The sequence below is a fragment of the Schistocerca nitens genome, chromosome 5 (genome assembly GCF_023898315.1).
Source record: "Schistocerca nitens isolate TAMUIC-IGC-003100 chromosome 5, iqSchNite1.1, whole genome shotgun sequence".
Classification (NCBI taxonomy): Eukaryota; Metazoa; Arthropoda; class Insecta; order Orthoptera; family Acrididae; genus Schistocerca; species Schistocerca nitens.
This window is the reverse complement of record NC_064618.1, coordinates 368832701-368858763: the sequence shown is the minus strand read 5'-3', so window position 1 is coordinate 368858763 and position 26063 is coordinate 368832701. Positions and strand designations below refer to the sequence as shown.

The 26063-nt window shown below is 42.2% G+C and overlaps 1 protein-coding gene across 1 annotated transcript in view; it reads left to right on the top strand.

The window, feature by feature from the left end:
- Positions 1-26063, top strand: part of LOC126260459 (multiple PDZ domain protein) — a 1565360-nt gene that overhangs the window by 445719 nt on the left and 1093578 nt on the right. The window contains exon 12 of the mRNA XM_049957788.1: positions 22475-22565. Within this exon, the coding sequence (XP_049813745.1) occupies positions 22475-22565 (91 nt within the window). The remainder of the gene's footprint in view (positions 1-22474; positions 22566-26063) is intronic.

Sequence of the window (26063 nt, the reverse complement as noted above, 5' to 3'; positions counted from 1 at the left end):
TAGTGAAAATAGTAATTTTGTATATTTATAAATCACCAAACAATGATATTAATTATTTTTTAAGTATCTTGATCTGTCTTTAAGTAAAACTCAGTAGTTAGGAAAGAACTGTAGTACCATGTGGTGACTTTAATATTAATTTTGCAAATAGTAATATAGAAAGAGAGAACTTCCTTAATGTCATTAAAAGTCATAATCTGCATGTAACCATTAACTCTTCAACCCACATGACAAAAATTAGTGCCACTACTTGACCAAGTCTGTGGCAATGTGTGTAGGTACTCAGCACAGACATTCATTACAGGATATAGTGGTCAACTGGCACAGCTACTGACATTGCTCCTAAACTGCCCGGCATCTCAGGATGAGTCTCCTGTATATAAGAGGAACTTTTGCAACAAAATATAGAATGTTTTCTGCTTTTGCTTTAAACATTCAAAAGCAAACCATGATACAAAGTTTCTGAGTTATTTCAAAAGTTAAAATCCGTTCTGAAGCAGGTCGAAGGGGCAAGATTAAGAGGAAATGATGGATCTGTCATTGGTCATTATGGGAAGCTATGCAGAAACTTACTGAGAAGAAGGAAACTCATAATAATATCGCTCTTTCCTATGAAGTCAGCCTTGTTACTGACTTGAAGTTGGTTGCACATCTGTTCGATTTGTACTTTGCTGCAATAACAAAGAATTTAATGGCTCAAAAATTTGAAAAATTAGGTGTGAAAAACACCCAGTAACTTGCAAATCTTAAAGTCAACAAAAATAGAATGTTTCTCTGACCTGTCTGTCAATATGAGCTACTGTAAGTCATACACTCATTAGTCATTCAGTGGTAGATGCTGAGATCCCTGACCACATGATAAAAATATCAGCGAACTTTATTTTCACACTCTTATTAGACATATGCTAGTCTTCACTGTCAGAGGAATTTTTCCAAATTTTCTAAAAACTGCTAAAGATGGGAGACTCACAGGAAGTTTCAAATACAGGTTGGCTTTTCAAAATTTATTGAACAACTCTTTCTAGCTCAGCTAATAAAATTTTTCAGTCAGAATAATATATTATCAGTATGATTTCAGAGCACAGCATTCCCCCGAGACTGCTACTTCTAATCTTGTCAGCCACATCTTAAGTGCAAGTAGCAAACACTCCAGAATCTCTGATATTTTCTCAGCTTTGCCAAAGGTTTCTCATGTTATAAATAATTCATTTCTCCTAAACAAAATTGACTGTTATGGTGTGTGAGGTGTACCAGATGATTGGCTGAAATCTTATTTAATTAATCAACCTCAGATTACAGAGGGAAACACAAACACGGTAGTATTACCCAGAGCTACCTTTCAGAGCCAACCTTACTGTCACATAGTGTACTGTAGGGCTCCATCTTAGGATCATTTCTTTTTCCAGTGAACGTAAATGACTTGCCCTCATGTGTAAAGAAAGCACAAGCAGTGCCATTTTCAGATGATACCAGTTTGCTTATTGAAGCAAAATATGCATATCTTACCACTTCTGCAGATGTCATCGCAGATGAAGTTTCACAGTGGCTCTGTAGAAACAGGTTCTCCTAGATGCACAAAAAACTATTACTTTACACTTTCACACCCAGGAAAATAAAAATGCAGAGAAGCCATTAAATTGCATGAACAATCAGGAAATTCATAATATGACAGACAAAATTTCTAAGCCTTTGCCTGTGTGAACTCACAACTCTGTAAGTTAACGTCTTGTAATCAGAGTGCTGTCCAGTAATGCAACTCATGAAACTGTAAAACCTGTGTTTTTCTGATACACTTGCTGTTAAGATATGGTGTTACCTTGCGGGGTAATTCCCCTCATACCTTAACAACATTCAGGAAGTTAAAGGAGATAAGGAGAGTAGTAAAAAATAAACAATAGTTCATGTAAATCTTTTTTCATGAGATATAAATATTCTTCTTCTTCCCTCCAATTGCATTTTTGAAACTGTAATGTTTGTAAGGAAAAGCATGATGTATTAGGAGAGTGTCTTAATCCCAAACATTGCTATGGATGAGGACCATACTAGGTTAAGGGACAATATTCATAAAAACTGTTCCAGCACAAGTTTGTGTCACAAGGGTGCATATCATTCCAGTGTAGCATTATACTATAAGCTGCCAGAAATTATGAAGGGCACCAGTCAAGTAATGGCATTCAAAAAATCTGTCAATTCTTTTTATTAAAGAATTGTTTTTACAGTGTGTCTGATTATATGTGCATCAAGCTAGAATAATTGTCTAATATAACTATACTGTAGAATATTATCCAATATCTGTCATATATTGTATGTATAAAAAGTAACTGGACAGATAAAAAATCTATTTACCAAGCAGTGGGGGGAGAGCACATATCTGAAAGGTATTATGTATACAAGCTTTTGGAGTTAGTGGCTCCTCCTTTTGGCAGAAGGGTTTACGGGGAACAAAGAGAGATGAAGAAATAGGACTGGTGAGGTTTAGCAAAACAGGTAGAGTTCGGAAAAGTCACCCAGAACCCCAGGTCAGGGAAGACTTACCAGACTAGAGGAAAAGGAAAGATTGATTGTTGGGGATGGCACTGGATGAGATTTGAAAACCTGGATCTCGAAATATTGCTGCTAAAACATCAAGTATGAATTAGTAAGAGCAAATGCTAGGTGTGTTGTATGTGATAGAGGTTGGAGGGGGACGGTGAAAAATAGACAAGTCGGAAAATGAAAGATGTAGAAAACTAAAATTAAGTGAAGGAAGGAGTAGTTACTCTGAAGAAATGCCAAGACCAATTATATTAATGTAAATTAAGGGCATGTGGGTGGCAAATACCAAGGACATGTTGAAGTGCCAGTTCCCATTTGTGGAGTTTCGAGAAACTGGTGTCTGGAAAGAATTCTGGTGGCACGTGTGGTGAAACAGGCACTAAGGCCGCAACTGTCATCTTTTAGTGCATGCTCAGCAACAGGATATTGTGTGTTGCCAGTATACACCCTATGCCTATGCCCATTCATCCTGAATGAAAACTTGGTGGTAGACATGTCGATGTAAAAGGCCGAAAGTGTTTACATAACAGCTGGTGTATGATGTGTCATTTCACAAGTGACTCTCCCTTTGATAGCATATGTTTGTCAATTACAGAGCTGGTATTGGTGGTAGGAGGGTGCATAGGGCAAATCTTGGAGCGGGTATGATTACAGGTGTAAGAGCCATAGTGTAGGGAGATGGGGTGCATGAGGAACATAGGGTTTGATAGGGATATCGCGGAGATTGGGAGGTCGATGAAAAGCTATTCTAGGTGTGGTGGGCAAAATCTCAGACAGAATGGATCTCATTTCAGGACATGATTTTAGGAAGTCATGGACTTGTTGAAGTTGCTGATTAGTACATTCAAGACCAGGATAATACTGAGTGACAAGTGGTGTGCTCTTAAGTTGTTCTTTTAGTGATCAGCGTTACCAGGATTGGATTTGATGGCCTGGAAAATTTGCTTTTGAACTAGGCGGGTGGGGTAATTATGTCCTGTAAAGAGTGTGCATCCAAACAAATACATTTGTCTTGAAAGCCAAGGCTGTATGGGAGGGAACAGTTGACATGGACAGGATGGCAAATGTGAAAGCGTAGGTACTGTTGTTTGTTAGTAGGTTTAATGTGAAGAACATTGTGTTGCTGGCCATTGGTGAGGATGAGATCAACATCAAGGGAAGTGGCCAGGGATTTGGAATAGGATCATGTAAAATTTAATTGGGAGATTGTATTTAGAGATTACAGGAATTTTAATGGGTTGGCCTCACCATGAGTCCATATGGCAAAGATGTCATCATTGTATATCTAAATCAAACCAGGGGCTGAAGGGTTATGAATCTCAGGAGAGCCCCCTTCAAGCAAAACATGAAAAGGTTGGATTGGGAAGGAGCCATCCTGGTTCCCATGGCCATACCCCTGATCTGTTTGTATGTCTTCCCCTCAAATGTGAAATAGTTGTTGGTAAGAGTAAAGTTGATTAAGATGTGCAGGAAGGATGTCAAGTGGGTTCTGACTGAGGAAATGTTCAGCAACAGACAGACCATGTACTTGGGGGATGGTGGTGTAGAGGGAGATGGCATCATTGGTGACAAGCAAGGCGTATGCTGTGTGTGGGATGGGTGCCAATTTCAGACAAAAAGGTTGGTGTCTGTAATATAGGAGGGAAGTCTTTGTGCTATGGGTTTCAAGTGTTAATCAACTAAGGCAGATATAATACATCTGGTCAGTGCTTTGAAGCCACCAACTAAGGAATGGCCAGGATGATCGGGTTTGTGGGTCTTAGGAAGAAGATAAAAGGTGGGGTTGCATGGTTTGGGTGGCGTAAGAAGTTCTATGGATTGAGGTGTTAGTCTTGTGAGGGGCCTGACATTTTAAGGAGGGACTACAGGTCAGTTTCAGTCACAGGTGTGGGATCTTGATGGCAGATACTGACTGTACATAGAGATGTCCTTCTCATTCCATCCGGTAAGTCTCCCCCTTGACCTGGAGTTCTGAATGACTTTTCTGAACTTAACGTCTTTTCTTAAACCTTGTCAGTCCTTTTCCTTCACCTCTCTTCCTTCCCCTTCCACCTCTCTGCCAAAAGAAAGAGCCACTGGCTCTGAGAGCCTGCATACGTAATACCTTTGGTGCTTGGTGAGTACATTTTTTATCTCTTGAAATTAATTATATTTTCAAAAATTGCTAATTGTTATTGATATATTGGATGTATAAAAGATTTTACTAGATAAATAAATAAATTAATGAATACATATTTGAAGTTAATGATATAAAATTATTTAGCAAAATATATCATTTGTATGAACTTGTGTCTGTTGACAGAAACTACTGTGAAACCATTTGCATGGATTTTGGCTGTTATAAATATGCAGAAGTAATTGTAATGAAAAGCAATTTTGTAACAGTATGAGCCGGCCGAAGTGGCTGTGCGGTTAAAGGCGCTGCAGTCTGGAACCGCAAGACCGCTACGGTCGCAGGTTCGAATCCTGCCTCGGGCATGGATGTTTGTGATGTCCTTAGGTTAGTTAGGTTTAACTAGTTCTATGTTCTAGGGGACTAATGACCTCAGCAGTTGAGTCCCATAGTGCTCAGAGCCATTTGAACCATTTTTTTGTAACAGTATGAAGACTATTTGCATAAAAGAGCAGCCTTATACAGCCTAGAACATGAGAATGTTAGGTAAAAACAGGGTGAGGCCGAAAAATTGGCCAATTTGGATATAGTGAAAGAGGCCCAGGATTATATTGTGTAACTTTTTAATCACACAAACAAAATCCTTTTGTATTGCCAGTTCATGTATGTTAATGTTTTGAAAATGTTGTCTTGGAGGTGGCTACCATTTTAGCATTGATTCTCAGACCATCTGCAATGTAAATTGTTCACAGCACATTCAAGCACCTGTATAAGAATGTTTCTGACTTCAGCATTAATGGTGCCTTTTAGTTCTACTATTGTGTGTAGACATTTAGCATGCACCATGTGTTTCAGCAAGCCCCATAGGAAGTAATCACTGATTGATTAGTCAAGAGATCTGAGAGGCCACAAAATGTCCCCATCCTTGAAATGATCTGATTACCCTGAAAATTGAAGACAATGAGACATAGCAGCATCTTGCTGAAATCAATATTCTTTTGCAGGAAACTGTTCAGATTCAGGTGTGAGGAATGTGTGAAGCATTATGGGAGCATACCACTTGAATGTGTCTGTCGTTGCCCCTCCATATTAATCCTCAAAAAAGGAACGGCTGATTCTGCCTGTTGCACCACACTGTGACTTTCTGGCTGTGTAAGGGGCATTGACAGAGTTCTTGACAACTGTCCACACACCATTAGCGGCAGCTTTGTTTGTTGACATAACCTTGGAGAGATGAATATGTGCCTCGTTCACCCTTAGCAAATTTAAGAAGCCTTCAGTGTCCTTAAGTTTAGTCAACAATTCAACAGCAATTTGCTTTTCATAATCACTTTCTTTTAACTGTTGCACAATCTATAACTTGTATAGTTGCAACTTTAAATCATTCGATAAAATTATATGCATGCTACAGCTGGACACTCCCATTATTGCTGCACTTTGCCTCACAGAACACTTTGGATTATTGATTACAGCATTTTGCATTTCCTCTATTTATTCCTGTGAATGACAGCTTCTGGGTCTTCCTAGTGATTTCTGCTTAAACACACTTCCTTTTGCGTTAGTACTTTTCACCCATAACATGACTGCATGTGATAATGGTACAGGATTGTTCCATCTAAGTTTGAAATGACTACAGTATTCCCATCTAGCAGCAGCAATTTTGTAAAAGGCCCTCACAGCCACAGCATGTTCAGGCCTGATCCAGCACTCCATCTCAGCAAATGGCATGTTGTTGTTGTTGTTGTTGTTGTTGTTGTGGTCTTCAGTCCTGAGACTGGTTTGATGCAGCTCTCCATGCTACTCTACCCTGTGCAAGGTTCTTCATCTCCCAGCACCTACTTCAACCTACGTCCTTCTGAATCTGCTTAGTGTATTCATCTCTTGGTCTCCCTCTACGATTTTTACCCTCCACGCTGCCCTCCAATGCTAAATTTGTGATCCCTTGACGCCTCAAAACATGTCCTACCAACCAATCCCTTCTTCTAGTCAAGTTGTGCCACAAACTTCTCTTCTCCCCAATCCTATTCAATACCTCCTCATTAGTTACGTGATCTACCCACCTTATCTTCAGCATTCTTCTGTAGCACCACATTTCGAAAGCTTCTATTTTCTTCTTGTCCATACTAGTTATAGTCCATGTTTCACTTCCATACATGGCTACACTCCATACAAATACTTTCAGAAATGACTTCCTGACACTTAACTCTATACTCGATGTTAACAAATTTCTCTTCTTCAGAAACGATTTCCTTGCCATTGCCAGTCTACATTTCATATCCTCTCTACTTCGACCATCATCAGTTATTTTACTCCCTAAATAGCAAAACTCCTTTACTACTTTAAGTGTCTCATTTCCTAATCTAATTCCCTCAGCATCACCCGATTTAATTTGACTACATTCCATTATCCTCGTTTTGCTTTTGTTGATGTTCATCTTATATCCTCATTTCAAGACACTGTCCATTCCGTTCAACTGCTCTTCCAAGTCCTTTGCTGTCTCTGACAGAATTAAAATGTCATCGGCGAACCTCAAAGTTTTTACTTCTTCTCCATGAATTTTAATACCTACTCCGAATTTTTCTTTTGTTTCCTTTACTGCTTGCTCAATATACAGATTTAATAACATCGGGGAGAGGCTACAACCCTGTCTCACTCCCTTCCCAACCACTGCTTCCTTTTCATGCCCCTTGACTCTTATAACTGCCATCTGGTTTCTGTACAAATTATAAATAGCTCCCTGTATTTTACCCCTGCCACCTTTAGAATGTGAAAGAGAGTATTCCGATCAACATTGTCAAAAGCTTTCTCTAAGTCTACAAATGCTAGAAACGTAGGTTTGCCTTTTCTTAATCTTTCTTCTAAGATAAGTCGTAAGGTTAGTATTGCCTCACGTGTTCCAACATTTCTACGGAATCCAAACTGATCTTCCCCGAGGTCCGCTTCTACCAGTTTTTCCATTCGTCTGTAAAGAATTCACGTTAGTATTTTGCAGCTGTGACTTACTAAACTGATAGTTTGGTAATTTTCACATCTGTCAACACCTGCTTTCTTTGGAATTGGAATTATTATATTCTTCTTGAAGTCTGAGGGTATTTCACCTGTCTCATACATCTTGCTCACCAGATGGTAGAGTTTTGTCAGGACTGGCTCTCCCAAGGCCGTCAGTAGTTCCAATGGAATGTTGTCTACTCCCGGGGCCTTCTTTCGACTCAGGTCTTTCAGTGCTCTGTCAAACTCTTCACGCAGTATCTTATCTCCCATTTCATCTTCATCTACATCCTCTTCCATTTCCATAATATTGTCCTCAAGTACATCGCCCTTGTATAAACCCTCTATATACTCCTTCCACCTTTCTGCCTTCCCTTCTTTGCTTAGAACTGGGTTGCCATCTGAGCTCTTGATATTCATACAAGTGGTTCTCTTCTCTCCAAAGGTCTCTTTAATTTTCCTGTAAGGCAGTATCTATCTTACCCCTAGTGAGACAAGCCTCTACATCCTTACATTTGTCCTCTAGCCATCCCTGCTTAGCCATTTTGCACTTCCTGTCGACCTCATTTTTGAGACGTTTGTATTCCTTTTTGCCTGCTTCATTTACTGCATTTTTATATTTTCTCCTTTCATCAATTAAATTCAATATTTCTTCTGTTACCCAAGGATTTCTATTAGCCCTCGTCTTTTTACCTACTTGATCCTCTGCTGCTTTCACTACTTCATCCCTCAGAGCTACCCATTCTTCTTCTACTGTATTTCTTTCCCCCATTCCTGTCAATTGTTCCCTTATGCTCTCCCTGAAACTCTCTACAACCTCTCATTCTTTCGGTTTATCCAGGTCCCATCTCCTTAAATTCCCACCTTTTTGCAGTTTCTTCAGTTTCAATCTGCAGTACATATCCAAGAGATTGTGGTCAGAATCCATATCTGCCCCTGGAAATGTCTTACAATTTAAAACCTGGTTCCTAAATCTCTGTCTTACCATTATATAATCTATGTGATACCTTTTAGTATCTCCAGGATTCTTCCAGGTATACAACCTTCTTTTATGATTCTTGAACCAAGTGTTAGCTATGATTAAGTTATGCTCTGTGCAAAATTCTACAAGGCGGCTTCCTCTTTCATTTCTTCCCCCCAATCCATATTCACCTACTATGTTTCCTTCTCTCCCTTTTCCTACTGACGAATTCCAGTCACCCATGACTATTAAATTTTCGTCTCCCTTCACTACCTGAATAATTTCTTTTATCTCGTCATACATTTCATCAATTTCTTCATCATCTGCAGAGCTAGTTGGCATATAAACTTGTACTACTGTAGTAGGCATGGGCTTTGTGTCTATCTTGGCCACAATAACGTGTTCACTATGCTGTTTGTAGTAGCTAACCCGCACTCCTATTTTTTTATTCATTATTAAACCTGCTCCTGCATTACCTCTATTTGATTTTGTATTTATAACCCTGTAATCACCTGACCAAAAGTCTTGTTCCTCCTGCCACCGAACTTCACTAATTCCCACTATATCTAACTTTAACCTATCCATTTCCCTTTTTAAATTTTCTAACCTACCTGCCTGATTAAGGGATCTGACATTCCACGCTCCGATCCGTAGAACACCAGTTTTCTTTCTCCTGATAACGACGTCCTCTTGAGTAGTCCCCGCCCGGAGATCCAAATGGGGGACTATTTTACCTCCGGAATATTTTACCCAAGAGGACACCATCATCATTTAATCATACAGTAAAGCTGCATGTCCTTGGGAAAAATTACGGCTGTAGTTTCCCCTTGCTTTCAGCCGTTCGCAGTACCAGCACAGCAAGGCCGTTTTGGTTAATGTTACAAGGCCAGATCAGTCAATCATCCAGACTGTTGCCCCTGCAACTACTGAAAAGGCTGCTGCCCCTCTTCAGGAACCACATGTTTGGCCTCTCAACAGATACCCCTCCATTGTGGTTGCACCTACGGTACGGCCATCTGTATCGCTGAGGCACGCAAGCCTCCCCACCAACGGCATGGTCCATGGTTCATGGGGCGGGGGGGGGGGGGGGGGGGGCAAATGGCATACCTACTTGAAATATATTACAAACATTCAGTCCTGCCAATAATACCATTCGACTTTTAGAGACTAACTAAAATAGCCTCTTTTTTTCTGCCACGCCCTGTACCTCTTTGTGGAAGCAAGTAACGTCTTTACAAAAGAAGCAATGGAAAGGGAGTATTATAAAATGGTATAACATGTATCACAGACAAAATTTTAAAGAACTCCAATATAACCATAGGTTCCATGAGTGAATACTGTGTTTAAAAGGTAAGAGGAATATTTTGTATGGGATATGTTACATGAAGTTGTCTTTAATTGATGCTACTATGAATGTCTGCTGAAAGACAGAGTATAGAACCAAACAAGGAAACATTTTAATATTATGCTTGGTGACCAAACTGATAACAGTGTGGGTAATAAAATATATCAAGGCAGACTTCTCTCGTCTACAATTCAACACTTTGTGCATGAAACAGGATGAAAATGAAAATAGTGTAACTTTATTTCTAATCACTAGAGTCCTTTATAGCTTTATCTCTAAAATACAGCACAGGTTCACAAATTTCCATTCCTCTGCCCAAAAGATTTTCCATCTTTTACACAAGAAATAGAAAATATGTAAAAATGTACTATACGGTGTGACATTAATTTCCGGAGAAACTCGTAAGTTGCTATAAAATGTCATAATCTATCCAGATGAGCCCAGGTGAAATTAAATTTATTATTCATGTCAGTGTCACCCATGTTAATCATTGGGTTGAATGCTGTTAATTAGAAAATTTGTAGGAGGAGTGAAAAAGAACACATGTTTTTAATTTTCTTTTGAGCTTTTAGGGATTCCCTAACTGTGTTTGCACAAGTTAGCAAATCTATTACTAGTGGAAAATGTAAGGGGGGCCAACAGCTCATAGAAACAAAGTCATGTATGGTTATTGGGTTGAGATGAGACACTGACTTTGGGTCAAATTCATAGTTCAGACTGACAGTATTAAAGGAAATTAAACTGACAGAGACTCCCAGCTCATCTTATAGTGACAGGAGAAAGGTGAAATCAACCTGATTCATGGGAATATTACAGGAAAGTGTGTGTGTGTGGGGGGGGGGGGGGGGGGGGGAGGGGAGGTTGGGGTAAAGAAAAAATGAGTGAGTTCTTAATCTGTTTGGAAGATTTTAGTAGTTGGAAAGAAATAGATATCATTTGTCTATCTGAAAACCATGTAACCACATGGCTAGAAGATCTTAATGTAAGTGGTTATAAATTAGCTGCCTCTTCATGTATATCCAATGCAGATCAACGAGAAATTCCCCCAGTCACAAAAAAGGAATAGAAATAAGTAAGTTCTGTACATATCAAGATGTAAAAGCATGTGGTTGAAAGTCAATTATAGGAAACTTAATACTTGTGATTGTTACCTAATACAACTCTTCAAGTGTAACTAGGAAATACTAATGAAAAATTGTGAAAGTTTATTGTGGTATCCCTCAGGCAGAAAGAAGGTGTTGATATGTGATTGCTGCAATGTAAATTTCTTCAAGGAATCTGATAGGAAAAGTGACCAAGATTGGAAGTTCGCCACTTGTAATTTAGTATCAGTAATACATTTGCCTGCCGATATTGCTTAGGATAGGTAGTATACATTGCTTAAGATAGGTAGTATATTCATATAATGAGCAGATGATAAAGAAATGCATGCTGAAAAAAAATAGATTGTCAGCTCATGTTGCAGTTAGTCACAGTGCATAACTTACAGGGTGTTTCAAAAATGACCGGTATATTTGAAACGGCAATAAAAACTAAACGAGCAGCGATAGAAATACACCGTTTGTTGCAATATGCTTGGGACAACAGTACATTTTCAGGCGGACAAACTTTCGAAATTACAGTAGTTACAATTTTCAACAACAGATGGCGCTGCAAGTGATGTGAAAGATATAGAAGACAACGCAGTCTGTGGGTGCGCCATTCTGTACGTCGTCTTTCTGCTGTAAGCGTGTGCTGTTCACAACGTGCAAGTGTGCTGTAGACAACATGGTTCATTCCTTAGAACAGAGGATTTTTCTGGTGTTGGAATTCCACCGCCTAGAACACAGTGTTGTTGCAACAAGACGAAGTTTTCAACGGAGGTTTAATGTAACCAAAGGACCAAAAGCGATACAATAAAGGATCTGTTTGAAAAATGTCAACGGACTGGGAACGTGACGGATGAACGTGCTGGAAAGGTAGGGCGACCGCGTACGGCAACCACAGAGGGCAACGCGCAGCTAGTGCAGCAGGTGATCCAACAGCGGCCTCAGGTTTCCGTTCGCCGTGTTGCAGCTGCGGTCCAAATGACGCCAACGTCCACTTATCGTCTCATGCGCCAGAGTTTACACCTCTATCCATACAAAATTCAAACGCGGCAACCCCTCAGCGCCGCTACCATTGCTGCACGAGAGACATTCGCTAACGATATAGTGCACAGGATTGATGACGGCGATATGCATGTGGGCAGCATTTGGTTTACTGACGATGCATATTTTTACCTGGACGGCTTCGTCAATAAACAGAACTGGCGCATATGGGGAACCGAAAAGCCCCATGTTGCAGTCCCATCGTCCCTGTATCCTCAAAAAGTACTGGTCTGGGCCGCCATGTCTTCCAAAGGAATCATTGGCCCATTTCTCAGATCCGAAACGATTACTGCATCACGCTATCTGGACATTCTTCGTGAATTTGTGGCGGTACAAACTGCCTTAGACGACACTGCGAACACCTCGTGGTTTATGCAAGATGGTGCCCGGCCACATCGCACGGCCGACGTCTTTAATTTCCTGAATGAATATTTCGATGATTGTGTGATTGCTTTGGGCTATCCGAAACATACAGGAGGCGGCATGGATTGGCCTCCCTATTCGCCAGACATGAACCCCTGTGACTTCTTTCTGTGGGGACACTTGAAAGACCAGGTGTACCGCCTGAATCCAGAAACAATTGAACAGCTGAAGCAGTACATCTCATCTGCATGTGAAGCCATTCCGCCAGACACGTTGTCAAAGGTTTCGGGTAATTTCATTCAGAGACTACGCCATGTTATTGCTACGCATGGTGGATATGTGGAAAATATCGTACTATAGAGTTTCCCAGACCGCAGCGCCATCTGTTGTTGAAAATTGTAACTACTGTAATTTCGAAAGTTTGTCTGCCTGAAAATGTACTGTTGTCCCAAGCATATTGCAACAAACGGTGTATTTCTATTGCTACTCGTTTAGTTTTTATTGCTGTTTCAAATATACCGGTCATTTTTGAAACACCCTGTAGTTCCACATACAGTTCAGTTAGGTGACTGATGACAGAACTACTGAAGATTTTAAAGAAAGCTTAAAAAATGTTGACTGTGGGAGAGTTTGCAAGGATTCTAATGTTTGCTCTAAATTTAAGTTTGTGTCAATTTTTGACAGTAAATTTACTAAAAAGATAATTAAATGTTATTATGGGAAACTATTAAAGAAATATTGGATGACAACATGTATCACACTATTTTCACAATGGAAAAGGGACATGTACAAAATAGCCAGAATAAGTAATGATCCAGAAATACTTCCATATTATAAGCAGTACTGCAACATATTAAGAAAAAAATGTCCAGAGGTATGCACATCTTGACTGAAATTGACAGATCATACAATAGAAACAAACAAGTATGGAATATTGTTAAAAGAGAGATATAGAAAGCAGCCACAGAACGAAGCATTATTTTTATTAAGAAGACAACAGGAGCATTGTGAAAAAGTTTATGTGAAGCAATAATTTTTGATAAATATGTTTTAAAAATAGTTAAGAAAATTGGTATGAATAGTTTAAAAAAGAAAGCAACACAGTACACCAAAGAAGCAAGGCAGAGGACATATAAATTAATCTTACATCCCAATTTGAAATAAGAAAGATCATAATGACTTTAACAAGTAAAAATTCGTATGGGGTGGATAATATCTCCAATAGGACACTAAACAGTTCTGGCTTCTTAATATTTAATGTTCTTAGTCAATTATGTAATGTGCAATTCCCAGACAGATTGAAATGTGCTGTTGTCAGGCCTCTCCACATGAAGGGTGACTCCAAAGATGTTTATTCATTCATTCATTCTTTAAAGGTTGTTCAGAGCGATATTGGATACGTCAGCATACTTTTACAATTGCAGGTACAGGGTAAATTGCAGTTTGAGCGCATACTGTATAGTATTTTACAATAAACTTACTTGTCATATGTCAAACAATTGAAAATCCAGGATGGAATAATGGCAATATTATGGAAAGGATAGTTTGCTACTCATAATATAGCGGAAATGTTGAGTTGCAGATAGGCACAACAAAAAGACCATCATGCAAGTAAGTTTTGTGCATAAAAGGCCTTCTTCTGAATTAGACAATATAAACACACACACACACACACACACACACACACACACACACACACACACACACACACACACACACACACACACATTCTCTCTCTCTCTCTCTCTCTCTCTCTCTCTCTCTCTCTCTCTCTCTCTCTCTCTCTCTCCCTCCATGAACGCAATTCACAGAGTCTGGCCATGGTAGCCAGAGACAGTAGCCATATGTGTGTGGGCTGCATTTGTGGAAGTGTATATATGTGTATGTTGTTTAATTCGGAAGAGGGTCTTTTTGGCCAAAAGCTTACTTGTTTGACAGATATTTTGTTTCACCTATCTGCGACTCAACATCTCCACTATCCTTTCCATAATATTGTCATTACCTGTCAAATGTATAATGATTGAAACAAACATAGGAAAAACAAAAAACTTATTACTACAAATTAAATTTACCACATATAAATACTCAATTTCAGTTTCTGTAGCAATTCTACAGTGTTGATCAGACATCATAAAAATATAAGGAGTGATCAAAAAGTTTTCACCTGAGGGCATTGCTGCAGCATATATGCAATGTAGCATGATTGGTGCAAGTATATTAACTCCAACATGTAGACAAGGGCACAGTATGGCATTCATGTCTTTCCATTATGTGTGTGGTAAATGTGGAAACATGAAAAATGCTGATGTTATTACCAAGTGCATCAAAACAAGACCAACCTGTTTTATTCTTTTCTTGTCTGCCAAAGGGCAAACACCAGCAGACAGCCATCTGAGTAAACTGTGGCAATGGGTACTGCTGCTTCATCATAAAGCACTCACCCCCTATCACAAATGCTGTAATGCAGAAGCTAAGCTAACTCAAGTGGGAGAGCACACGTTGTGTATTCCTGATCTCTCCTCATATAATTATCACACCTTTGGTCCCTTAAATAAAGCCTTAAAGGGTGAGGATGTGCAGCAGACAATTACAGACTTCTTCATACTGCAGGACATGGTATTACCAAATGGGTATCTTCAAGCTATTGCATTGGTAGGATGATTGCCTCAATGCTCAAGGCAGTTTTGCCTGATTGGCACACCAGTTCTGGACTGTATGGCCTTTGAATGGAAACTTTTTGATCCCCTTTAGAAATAGCACCCAGTGTCACTTCTTATATCATTTTCTAAAATTTTTGAAAAGGTAACGTACTCTGCTGTTGTCACCCCCCTGTGTAGTATAGGATACTTAACCAAACAGAGTTCGGGTTTCAAAAGGGCTCCTCTACTTCATCTGCTGTGTATACATTTTCTAAGTGCATAATAAAACCTTTAAATAAACAAAAAAATCAACAGTTGGAGTCTTCTCTGACTTATCCAAGGTGTTTGACTGTGTGAAAAGTAATATTCTATTTGTAACAACATCGCTAATTTAATGGTAGAAAAGCAGCTTCACTGCAGCAGTACACAAGGTGAGCAGGCAGGCATGGAGGACTAGTATGTGAGTTCATAAACAAGTCTATTTACCTACTACAGGGTGCCAGACCAAGGCATGTAATTTTGATGACATCGCAGAAAAGTAGTGCAACTACAAACCAGCCTGAGAGAACTTTCCACACAATTTTGCCATGAAGGTTTTGGTGTGTATGTGCCTGGAAGTGGTATATTGGCTCAACAAATGCGCCATTAACCACAACAAATACCCTTGGATTCTAGCACAGTTAGCACAGTCTGGAAACACCCTACGCAACACCAGGGCCACTTAAGTCTCCACCACATTATGGATGAATGAGCAGCCAATGCCAGTCTCTGCAGCCATCTCCACCACACCAGGCCACACAGTTAATTCTGCACCCGTGGGGGAGCAGTACAATGGATGAACCATGTTCAGGCTCTATAGCAACATCCGAACTTCTGCCTTGGTGGGCACCAGTTTGTGGCCTGGGAAGTGTGACTGCCATCCACCAGTACAGGTGCAAGCTTCTCTTCCCATAGCAATGGATCTCTACCAGACTCTGGACAGACATTCATGTCACTGACACTTCTCGCTCACAACTGCACAGTGCTAACAGGGGCATGCACTGCTGATTGAAGAGAACAGTGCCAGCAAAGCAGGACACAGATGTCAAATGTCCATCACACCACCCCAGGCTTCTGCAGCTGACAATGCAGTCGGCAGACCGTGTGCCTGCAGGGGTGTATGTCTGTGTCATTCCAGCACTACAATCATTGTAGTGCAAGACTTGCATTGAGTTTTCCTGGTCATCACTGGCCAGCACAACTGCCTCAACACCTTGTCACTCTACCACCTCTACACAATAGTGGCCCCATTCACCCCAGGTTGCTACAGTTTGGTGTCAGATGTATTTTGTTATCAACCCCCCCCCCCCCCCCTCCCTGCAGTGCTGGAGTCCAGAATAGACCTGCAGCCCTTTCTTGCCTATCGTAAGAGGCGACTAATAGGAGTCTTTTTTTATTGGGTCAAGTTTTTTATCTTGTTCTTGTGACTGTTCTTCAGAATTTTGAAGGTTTTTGCTCTTTTCACTTTGATTTAACACTTTTTCCCCCTCACATTTTTTGGCTTTTTAAATACTGGTCTCCTTTTTGGATTTGACCTCCACTTCCCAAAGTGTGGACCATTTGGGGAAGATGCCGTACTGTGGTGCATTACCTCTCCACTGCCCCCTTTCTCTTATTGGGGGACTTAAACGCTCATAATCATCTCTGGGGCAGCGACATTGTCTCACCGTGGCTGAGTACTAGAATACCTCCTTTGAGAATTGGATGTCTGTCTACTCAACACTGGAGCTGCAACCCATTTCAGTGTGACTCACAGAACATTTTCAGCTACTGATCTTGCAGTTTGCAGCCTGAGTATATTACCCCTGATTCAGTAGTGCGTCCATGGTGTTTTTTTGTGAGAGCGACCATTTTCCTATCGTTCTCACCCTCTCCACTAAAAAATATCTAGACCGTGCTCTACATTGGTCACTTTGGAAAGCTAATTGATAGGTTTTCACCTCTGCAGCCAATTTTTGCAACCAGTCATGTGACAGATATCGACAAATTGGTACAGAATACTATTTATACTATTACTCATGCTGTAGCAGCAATGATACCCTACTCCTCCAGCTCATCCCTACGACCACTAGTGCCACGGTGGTCTGAAGATATAGCCACAGCTCTCAGAGAATGCTGCAGGGTGCTTTAATGTCACAAGTGCCATCCCTCAGTGGATACTTCAATAGCATTCAAGAGACTCCGGGCGAATGTGCAGAGCTCCCTCTCAACAGTTCCCCCTCCCCGTGGCCTGTACCTTGCCCTTAGAAATGGGTGGACCTCTTTTGCAGCTGCAAAAAGGTTGCTGATCCTACCCTTCTCAGACACTTGCTTCTTTCAGTCCTTCACGATTATTCTAACCCAATATGCATCTGCAAAGGTGGATCGAAAGTCAACGACAGGGTCAGATACACTTCCGCATGTGCAAGGTGGCACGAGAAGCACTCTCTGCCAAATGCCTGCAGTGTATACACTACAGAGTTTGTTGCCATCTCACAGACTTTGTGGTACGTCAAATCCCAGGCCTCAATGAGCTTTCTGATATGTAGGGATTCCATGATTTGCTTAAAATTCATAACCCTGTGCTGTCCTGAAAAGCTCTTGGTCACTGACATCCAGGCCTACTGGTTGACCTCTACAGGTCTGGAAAGACAGTGACCTTGTGAACACTGCACCACATAGACATTCCAGGAAATGAACTCGTTGACTGTTTAGCTGAAGAAGCAACTACAGGAGACCAGATTGATGTCAGGATGCCGTGCACTGAATTAAGATTAGGACTTAAGCACAATATTTTGAGTCTGTGGGAATTGGAATGGCAGGCTAATATGACTCAAAACAAGTTGAGAGCAATTAAAGGGTCCTCTAAGGTGTGGCATACATCTTACTGGGCCTCTTGGAAAGAAGACATTGTGTTGTGCCGGCTACGCATTGGCCACGCAAGACTCATCCACGAGTTCCTTCTGCATCAGGAGGATCCTCCTCACTGCAGGTGTGGTAGTCCTCTGACAACAGCGCACGTTCTTGTCGAGTGCACCCTGCTGGCCAATCTGCGACACGCTCTCAACTTGCCTACCTCACTATCTCAGGTGCTTGCGAATGATGTGACAGCCACAACGGAAGTGTTAGATTTCATGAGGGAGAGTAGATTTTACTATAACCTATAATATTCCTCTGCTTCCATTGTTAGGGGTGGTTGTGGGGGCGAGACCCTCCCTCTGTGGTGGGTACCCATCAAGCGACTGCAGGTTACTTTCTTCCCCTCTCCTCTTGTTGTGCCTTTAGATGCTCTTGTGTGAGATGCTGCCTGTGTCATCTCTACTTTCTTTCACCTATCATGTTACAACTACTGCCATGCCCTTTTAAACTCTTAACTTGCTTATATAGTTTGAGCAATCAAGTCCCCATTTTTTCATTTTTTACCTTTGAACTGTGGATTTATTTTCAAAAAAAAATATTCTTAAGAATTTACTTTATTTACTAGTGATTCATCAAGAACATTAACACATTTAATCACACTATGTGAGCGTGTTGTTAGGGAGTAACTGATGAAATCATAATCAAATTCCTTTAACAAATGGTAATTTCATTCACTTTGAAAGAAACAGATTTAAAATTATAATCAGAAAGCACCCTCTAAATATCAAGTTACAATTTATTCAGAGGCAGAAAGAAACAATTTTTGACTGTACGAGATTTCGGGCTGAGAACCTTGCCGCTCCCTTTTTGACACGGCTGTAGTTATGACCGCTCACAACAACCTCTGAAAGACTACACTCGTGCAAATCTGCAACACACCAAATTAGTTTAAACTAAAAGTTTTAACAATTCACACAAGCACACAAACTATGCACCCTGTAGGAGGGATGGAAATGGTACAAAACACTAAAATTAAAAAAATTAACTTTGCCACCGAAGGTGCAACTTGATTTTAACTTCTTACGGTAGAAGGGTGGCAACTTTATATACTAAAATGACCATTTAAATAAAAGCCCATAAAATGCAATCTTATATAAAATTCCACAAGTCAAGATGTTCTACAGTACAAAGATACCGCCTCTGAAGATGATAGGCAAGATCAAAACATATTCCAGGAATTAGGCTGTTTCACTCCAAACAATAACTTCGTTAACACACCAAATCCGACAAACATGACAGAGGCAGCTCCGAATGACCGACAGACACTAACCGCCTAACAAATGCGAACGAGAGACTGACCAAGAAAACAAACAAGTAAATGAAACCACATATCACCAATCACTTAACTTCTAATAAACTGCGATTTCTGGAGGAGACCTGGAGCAGCACCCATAAATCGCCCTCCCGAACCGTCCGCTGCCAGCCGCTTCAACGGATGCAGGAAGGCGCGCCAATCTCCCGTCTTTCCTGGTCCGCACCAACCGACCGACTGCCCACTGCCCCGTCGCGACTGCACTGCTGGTGCGTCTCCCACTCACTTCCAGACACACGACGGCGGAAATACTGGCTCGGACCCAACCATGCAGAGGGAACACGCCCACTGGGAAAACGACATCCCTGCACCAGGAAAGGACCTAGCCAAGCTCCACAAGATGGTATCTGAAGGGGCCCAGAAGCGCTCGGAGGACCAGGTACCACGGCGTCGCAGCTCGCACCGGCCAGACTGATGTCGTGGGTTGACTCCTGTCGCTCTCGTGTCGGCCGCGAAGCCACTAACCCTCGCTATACGGCGCAGCCCACTGGACTCACGTGACGACCTCACATGTGCCGACGCTCAAGCCGGACAAGTCATCGCGTCTCTCAGTGCGCGATCGACCAACCGATCGATCCAACCGACAATGACCATTGCCTGAGCAACTCGAGCAGACTGGCGGCCTAACGCACAGACTCAGATGCAGGAACTAAGCCCCGACCGGGCTACCACTCGCTGAGTTCTCTTACTGGCGGAGTGGAAAGACTCTCATTTATCCGGCTTTAAAGATTGATCCGAACGAAAGACATAGTAAACACTCCGGACGACAGACAGACACTAACTGCCCCACAAATTCGGACGAGAGACTGACCCTAGACTGACTCCAGACTCACCAAGACTGACCGACTGGCGAGCTCATAGCGCTGCTTAAATGCTCGTGATCAGGCAACCTTTCCCCTTTCCCACCAGAGGGAGACACCAAAGCTGTGATTGCCACAGCGGCGCCACCGCCAGAAACGGAGGGCGACTGCTTCACACTACGCACTGCGTCGCGGTCTTTAAAACAACAATTTTTACCACGGCTCAACCTTTTTACATGTTTTTCTCATGATAAGGAGGGACTGAACACCCAGTAGTTTAGTCTCTTTAAACACATAATCATCATCAATCATCGTTATCAGTGGATCAGTGGATGCGGATGTCGAGCGCAGCTATCAGCCTACTGCTTTAAGGGCACGCCACGCTGGCGAACTGCCGCTGCGTTATAAGCTTCCACAACCTAGGTAGCTTGCGAATTGCTAGCCGCCACAGTCCTTGAATCTCGATGCGTGCGCCTTGAGATATGGGCATTTTGTGCTCGCATGGTCGCCTGCACACTTTACGTATGTCTCTGAAGAAGCAGTAGCGTGTCACATACCCTATCCGTTGACAGCAGAAGCACTTAGGTAGGTCCCTGTTGTGCGAAGTGGTTCTACTGTGATTACTGTGTGGCCACACGCGTCGCCTGAAAGAGGTTCTTATTCTTCTGGTTATCGGTTGAAATAACGAGGAGAGAGAGAGAGAGAGAGAGAGAGACTTTCTGTGTCTGCGGTGACTTCTTGCGTGTCGCCGAACTCACGCTAAGTCAAAGTTCCTCCAGTTCTTCTTTCAGGACGTCAGTGTCCGCACAACGCGGGAAACCCTTAAACACTTCCTTGGCGAGCCTCTTCGAAATAGTGGCGTATGTGAAGAAAGAAAACTAGCGTGCTTCCGCCTCACTCGTCACCGCCCGATAGTCTTCACAGTTGGCGAGTTGCATCCGCATCGTGTCAGCTCTCACAGCCCTCAGAGTGTACGCTGCGGACGCTACTGCTTGAGGCACTGCAGGAATCCTCTTTAGTCGTCCTTGACTTCGATGACTACTGGTGGTGGCTTCCGCTTGGACTGGCTAGTGGTAGATGCCGTTGAGGAGCTGGCCGCTTTCGTGACTGATAGATTTGCGACAGCTTGCTCGGCCGGCTTCTGTTCCTCCACCAACTGCTGAAGCCAGCTTGCAGTGGGGATTGCCGTTGCTGTGGCAGTTTACGCAGGCCGCACCGGACAGCAATCAGTCACTCCTTTCGCTCCATCTCGTCTGTCCGCCGACTTGATCCCACAGTCAGCTCGGAATGATCGAGTTGCGTGTCGCTGTGCGGCAGAACTTACCGGAGCGGCCACGAATTGTAATTGGCCGACGGTATGGTCTGTCTGTCCGCGGGAGGCAATGCAGGTGCCCTCGGTGGTAACAAGTCCGCATAGCGACCGAAAGCGAGCACCATACTCTCCGGCGGCCTTTCGAAGTCTTCGGGCCGGCATACCAGAGTGAACATTGTATTTATTTCATTTACTGATAAATTTTTATGGAAAAATAAAGGAACAGATACTGGATTTTGCACCTATATATAGCTAAGTAATTTGTAGCACGCTTTTACTGTCACGTCATTCATTCTTCAGTTATCTGTGGTTGTGGTTCGGATATACCGGGTGATCAAAAAGTCAGTATAAATTTGAAAACTGAGTAAATCACGGAATAATGTAGATAGAGAGGTACAAATTGACACACATGCTTGGAATTACATGGGGTTTTATTAGAACCAAAAAAATACAAAAGTTCAAAAAATGTCCGACAGATGGCGCTTCATCTGATCAGAATAGCAATAATTAGCATAACATAGTAAGACAAAGCAAAGATGATGTTCTTTACAGGAAATGCTCAATATGTCCACCATCATTCCTCAACAATAGCTGTAGTCGAGGAATAATGTGAACAGCACTGTAAAGCATGTCCGGAATTATGGTGAGGCATTGGCGTCGGATGTTGTCTTTCAGCATCCCTAGAGATGTCGGTCGATCACGATACACTTGCGATTTCAGGTAACCCCAAAGCCAATAATCTGGGGACATGGGAGGCCAAGCATGACGAAAGTGGCGGCTGAGCACACGATCATCACCAAACGACTCGCGCAAGAGATCTTTCACGCGTCTAGCAATATGGGGTGGTTCTAATAAAACCCCATGTCATTCCAAGCATGTGTGTCAGTTTTTACCCCTCTATCTACATTATTCCGTGGTTTATTAAGTTTTCAAATTTATACTGACCTTTTGATCACCCGGTATATGATAAACCTGATCATTTGGCTGCTAGTGAAGAATCCTGGTTTTGACATATTTTATTTATTTTTTTTTCCTGACAGATTCACCGAGCTAGTGCAGGAAATGTCAAAAGGAGTAAAGAGGAGATTGAAGCAGATCCTGAGGAGGAAGATGAGTTTGGATACACAACTAGTGAGTAACACAAAATGACATCATTACACTCAGTTTATTTTGTTGTAATTATATATGGCCTAAAATAAAGTATCACATACTGTGTAATTCTATCTGAAAATAAGCTCACAGGAATTTACGGGAGATAACCACTTTTCAGTCCTCTTTAACATTGGGTATGAGGGTGACTATAGCTAACAACAGTCTTTTCTTTCGATTCGTCTTCGAAATGTTTTCCACGTGGCAAATGAAGATCATTCACCAATATAGGCATTGCTGGAAGTATGTACTGCTAAACATGAACAGCAGTATTGTGTTGACTAATTTTAGTTTAAACCTTTATTATTTATTGTAATTCAGAAGACAGCGCCATTTTCATCATATTGTTACAACAGTTTAAAATATTGTGTTGCGACCATGACAGACAGCATTTACTGAAAACTGCTTGTTCTTAAATATTGTTCTTTTCGAAACGAGACATATTTTTCAGTAAGGAGTGATCTGCGGTTCTTATTTATACGAAAAACACTTATTTTCAGTCTGTCGATCGCTATGTTTGCAGTACAAGTTTCAGGCACAGTCGTTCACCTTCAGATCATATTTATAGTTGCACAGTAACCCGTTGTACAGAAATAGTATCAGTTTCACTGTCTTATGTACTCACAACAGCCTCTAGTAATTAAATTAGATATTATGTCTTCTTGTGCAGGGCTCATAGGCATTTGGTACTTTCTGAAGTACATTTTCGCCTCTGACTGTCAGCCTTACTTAAAAATCACCAGAAATGTTGGTATACTCATACGTATGAAAACTCTTATTGCAAATTTCTTCAGATGCAGTATGACTTTGTACGGATTTAGCAGTATTTTCTCCGGTTTTTTTTTTATATGAAATTCACAAATTTTAAGCTGAGAGGTAGTTTGTAGTGGTTAGTTTGTTCTTCCTCTTGCAGCGCATCGATTGCACTCTTGCCGCGCGAATACGTAATTGTTCATGCAGTACTTATAGAGATGGGGCCCCTCCACGCCCGCACCAACGTGGTGACCAAACCAAAAGTTCTACTGTCACCTCCGTCAACTTGTTAGTTATCTAGTAAGTGGATCACAGGATGCTGGGCTGTGATGTTATCCGTGCGTCTGGGTAAGACTACGCATTAACACGGTCCATCAGGTGATAGATAGTGGACGAAACGCGAGTGAAGGTAGCGATTTGAAGAGCAGAGGGAAAAAAGTGCCAAGGCTCGTGCCGTGGGAAAAAAACCTCTGCGACAGTGGGATGGGTAGTAAGAGCAGTAGTGGCTTACTAGCTGCGATAGTTCATGCAAGGTTGGATTTGTTAGTGTGGGTATCATGCATCATTACCGTGGCAAGCGATGGCGATGTATCCCAGTTGTTGCAGCCGCTACATTCCTGGAACAACCAAGATCGTTATACAGTAGTGGGAGATCGGCCATAGATCATCTCACTGTGTGGGGGATGTGTGGAGCTTGTCTGCATGCAGTGTACGGTACGGCTTCCCTGTGTGGTGCCAGTTATTCGGCAGTGTATTCCAGCTGGATATCCAGTAATGGCGTCTGATTAACAGGGGCTCACCTGTACCGTTGTGTTTGGCCACAAATGGTTCAAATGGCTCTGAGCACTATGGGACTTAACATCTGTGGTCATCAGTCCCCTAGAACTTAGAACTATTTAAACCTAACTAACCTAAGGACATCACACACATCCATGCCCGAGGCAGGATTCGAACCTGCGACCGTAGCAGTCGCGCGGTTCCGGACTGAGCGCCTAGAACCGCTAGACCACCGCAGCCGGCGCTTGGCCACAGATGTTAGGTCCTTACAAGTACGTCTTTTGGTCTTTTATGTTTCCATCTATGGTTGTGGTCGTAGTTCCCCAGATTCAGAATAAACGGGTTCTGCGAATGTCTGGAGTTTCTGTATAGTCTTGTGGTGAGTTTGTGGATCACCTCCGTGAGAGTCTCAAGTCGGTATTCCCGGTGAAGGTCCGCGATGCGTGTGTATCGTGGAGCATTGCTTATGATTTTGAGTACTATGTTTTGTACGAGCTGCAGACGGCGCAGGCGTGTAGGCGCAGCGTATCCCCAGACAGGAGCTGCGTACGTCATCAGGGGTCGGATAAGTGTCATGTACATGGACCTCTACACCCTTCTGTTCAGTGTGCTACGCCTGTTGAGCATACGGTAGAGCTGTTTGAGCCTCGCGCTAGCTCGGTTGGTCATGTGTTGTATGTTGTCCCCCCTAGTGTGCGATTTGCAGGGGGGGGGGGTTCCCCCCCCCCTCCTCTGCATCAGACCATCCCCTCCTCTGGCTTTAGTTTATGCATCTCAACCTGGGATGTTTATTTCCCACGCACTGGAGTAAAACTTAACATATAATTTAAATTTGTGGAGCCGAACACTGAAAGTGTTTAATACAGTCTTACTATTAATATGTTTGCTTATTATTTTGAAAAAGTGTTATGTAGTAGTTAAGCATTTCAAACCATTTAGAACTAAATCATCATTCTCATGTTGTCATTGTTGCTTTCCTCTAAGGTGCGTCATCCGTTTACTTGCGAGCTTGCGAGGGAAGTAGTGTGGCAGTCATACCGCAGCAGTCGTACCGCAGAGTTGGGTGAGCTGGGGGCTGAAATTCCCACCCCGGGCCCTGACACAGGGTGGTGACCGGCCCGGTACCTGTGCGAACATTTACCGATAGGCCACCTTTTGGCAACGGTATGGCGCGGACTAACGCGCCTGGGACGAAAGCACACATTACTAAATAACGCACCATCGTCTGCTTCTAGTTCCTAGGATACTATTTCGTGGACCTTCTTTAAATACTCTTCTCTTCCACCATCGTTTTCTTTTCCTTTGATTTTCATTTCCGTTGTTAGCTGCATGTGCAAGTACCATGTAGTCCGCCGCTGCGATACTTTATCATCCTTTATACTGCAAGACCGACACACGTGTGGCACAAATTCTGTTGCTTTGGTATAAATTAACCAGCCGCAAGCAACATACGCCGCAAGATGTTGCCTGTTGTAGCATGCTACAAGACGACGCACGCCACATTTCCTTAGCATGCCACAATGTTGCAAGACGTCGCCCCAGCGTAAACGAGGCTTTAGAGCCAAGTCTGTATTGTATGGTGGATGTGATGTGTTGCGTACGAAACTATAACCTACAATCAGATTCAACCGTCGTGGAGAACTGTGAAGAGGTGTCATCCTGCAGCAAGATAACGCTCGCCCACATTCTGCCAAACGGACAGCCGACGCAATAAAGGAGTTGAGATTCGAGGTGCTGGAACATCCACCATACAGTACAGACCTGGCCCCAAGTGATTTTCACATGTTTGGACCCTTAACGGAAGCACTACAGGGAAGAAGATTTGAAAGTGATGAAGACGTCATTGCTGCGGTGCAAAATTGGTTACAGATGCAACCGAAAAACGTATTTTCTGATGAAATTAAAAAAAAACTCGTAAAACGTCGGGAAAACTGCATTGAAGTCTAGGGA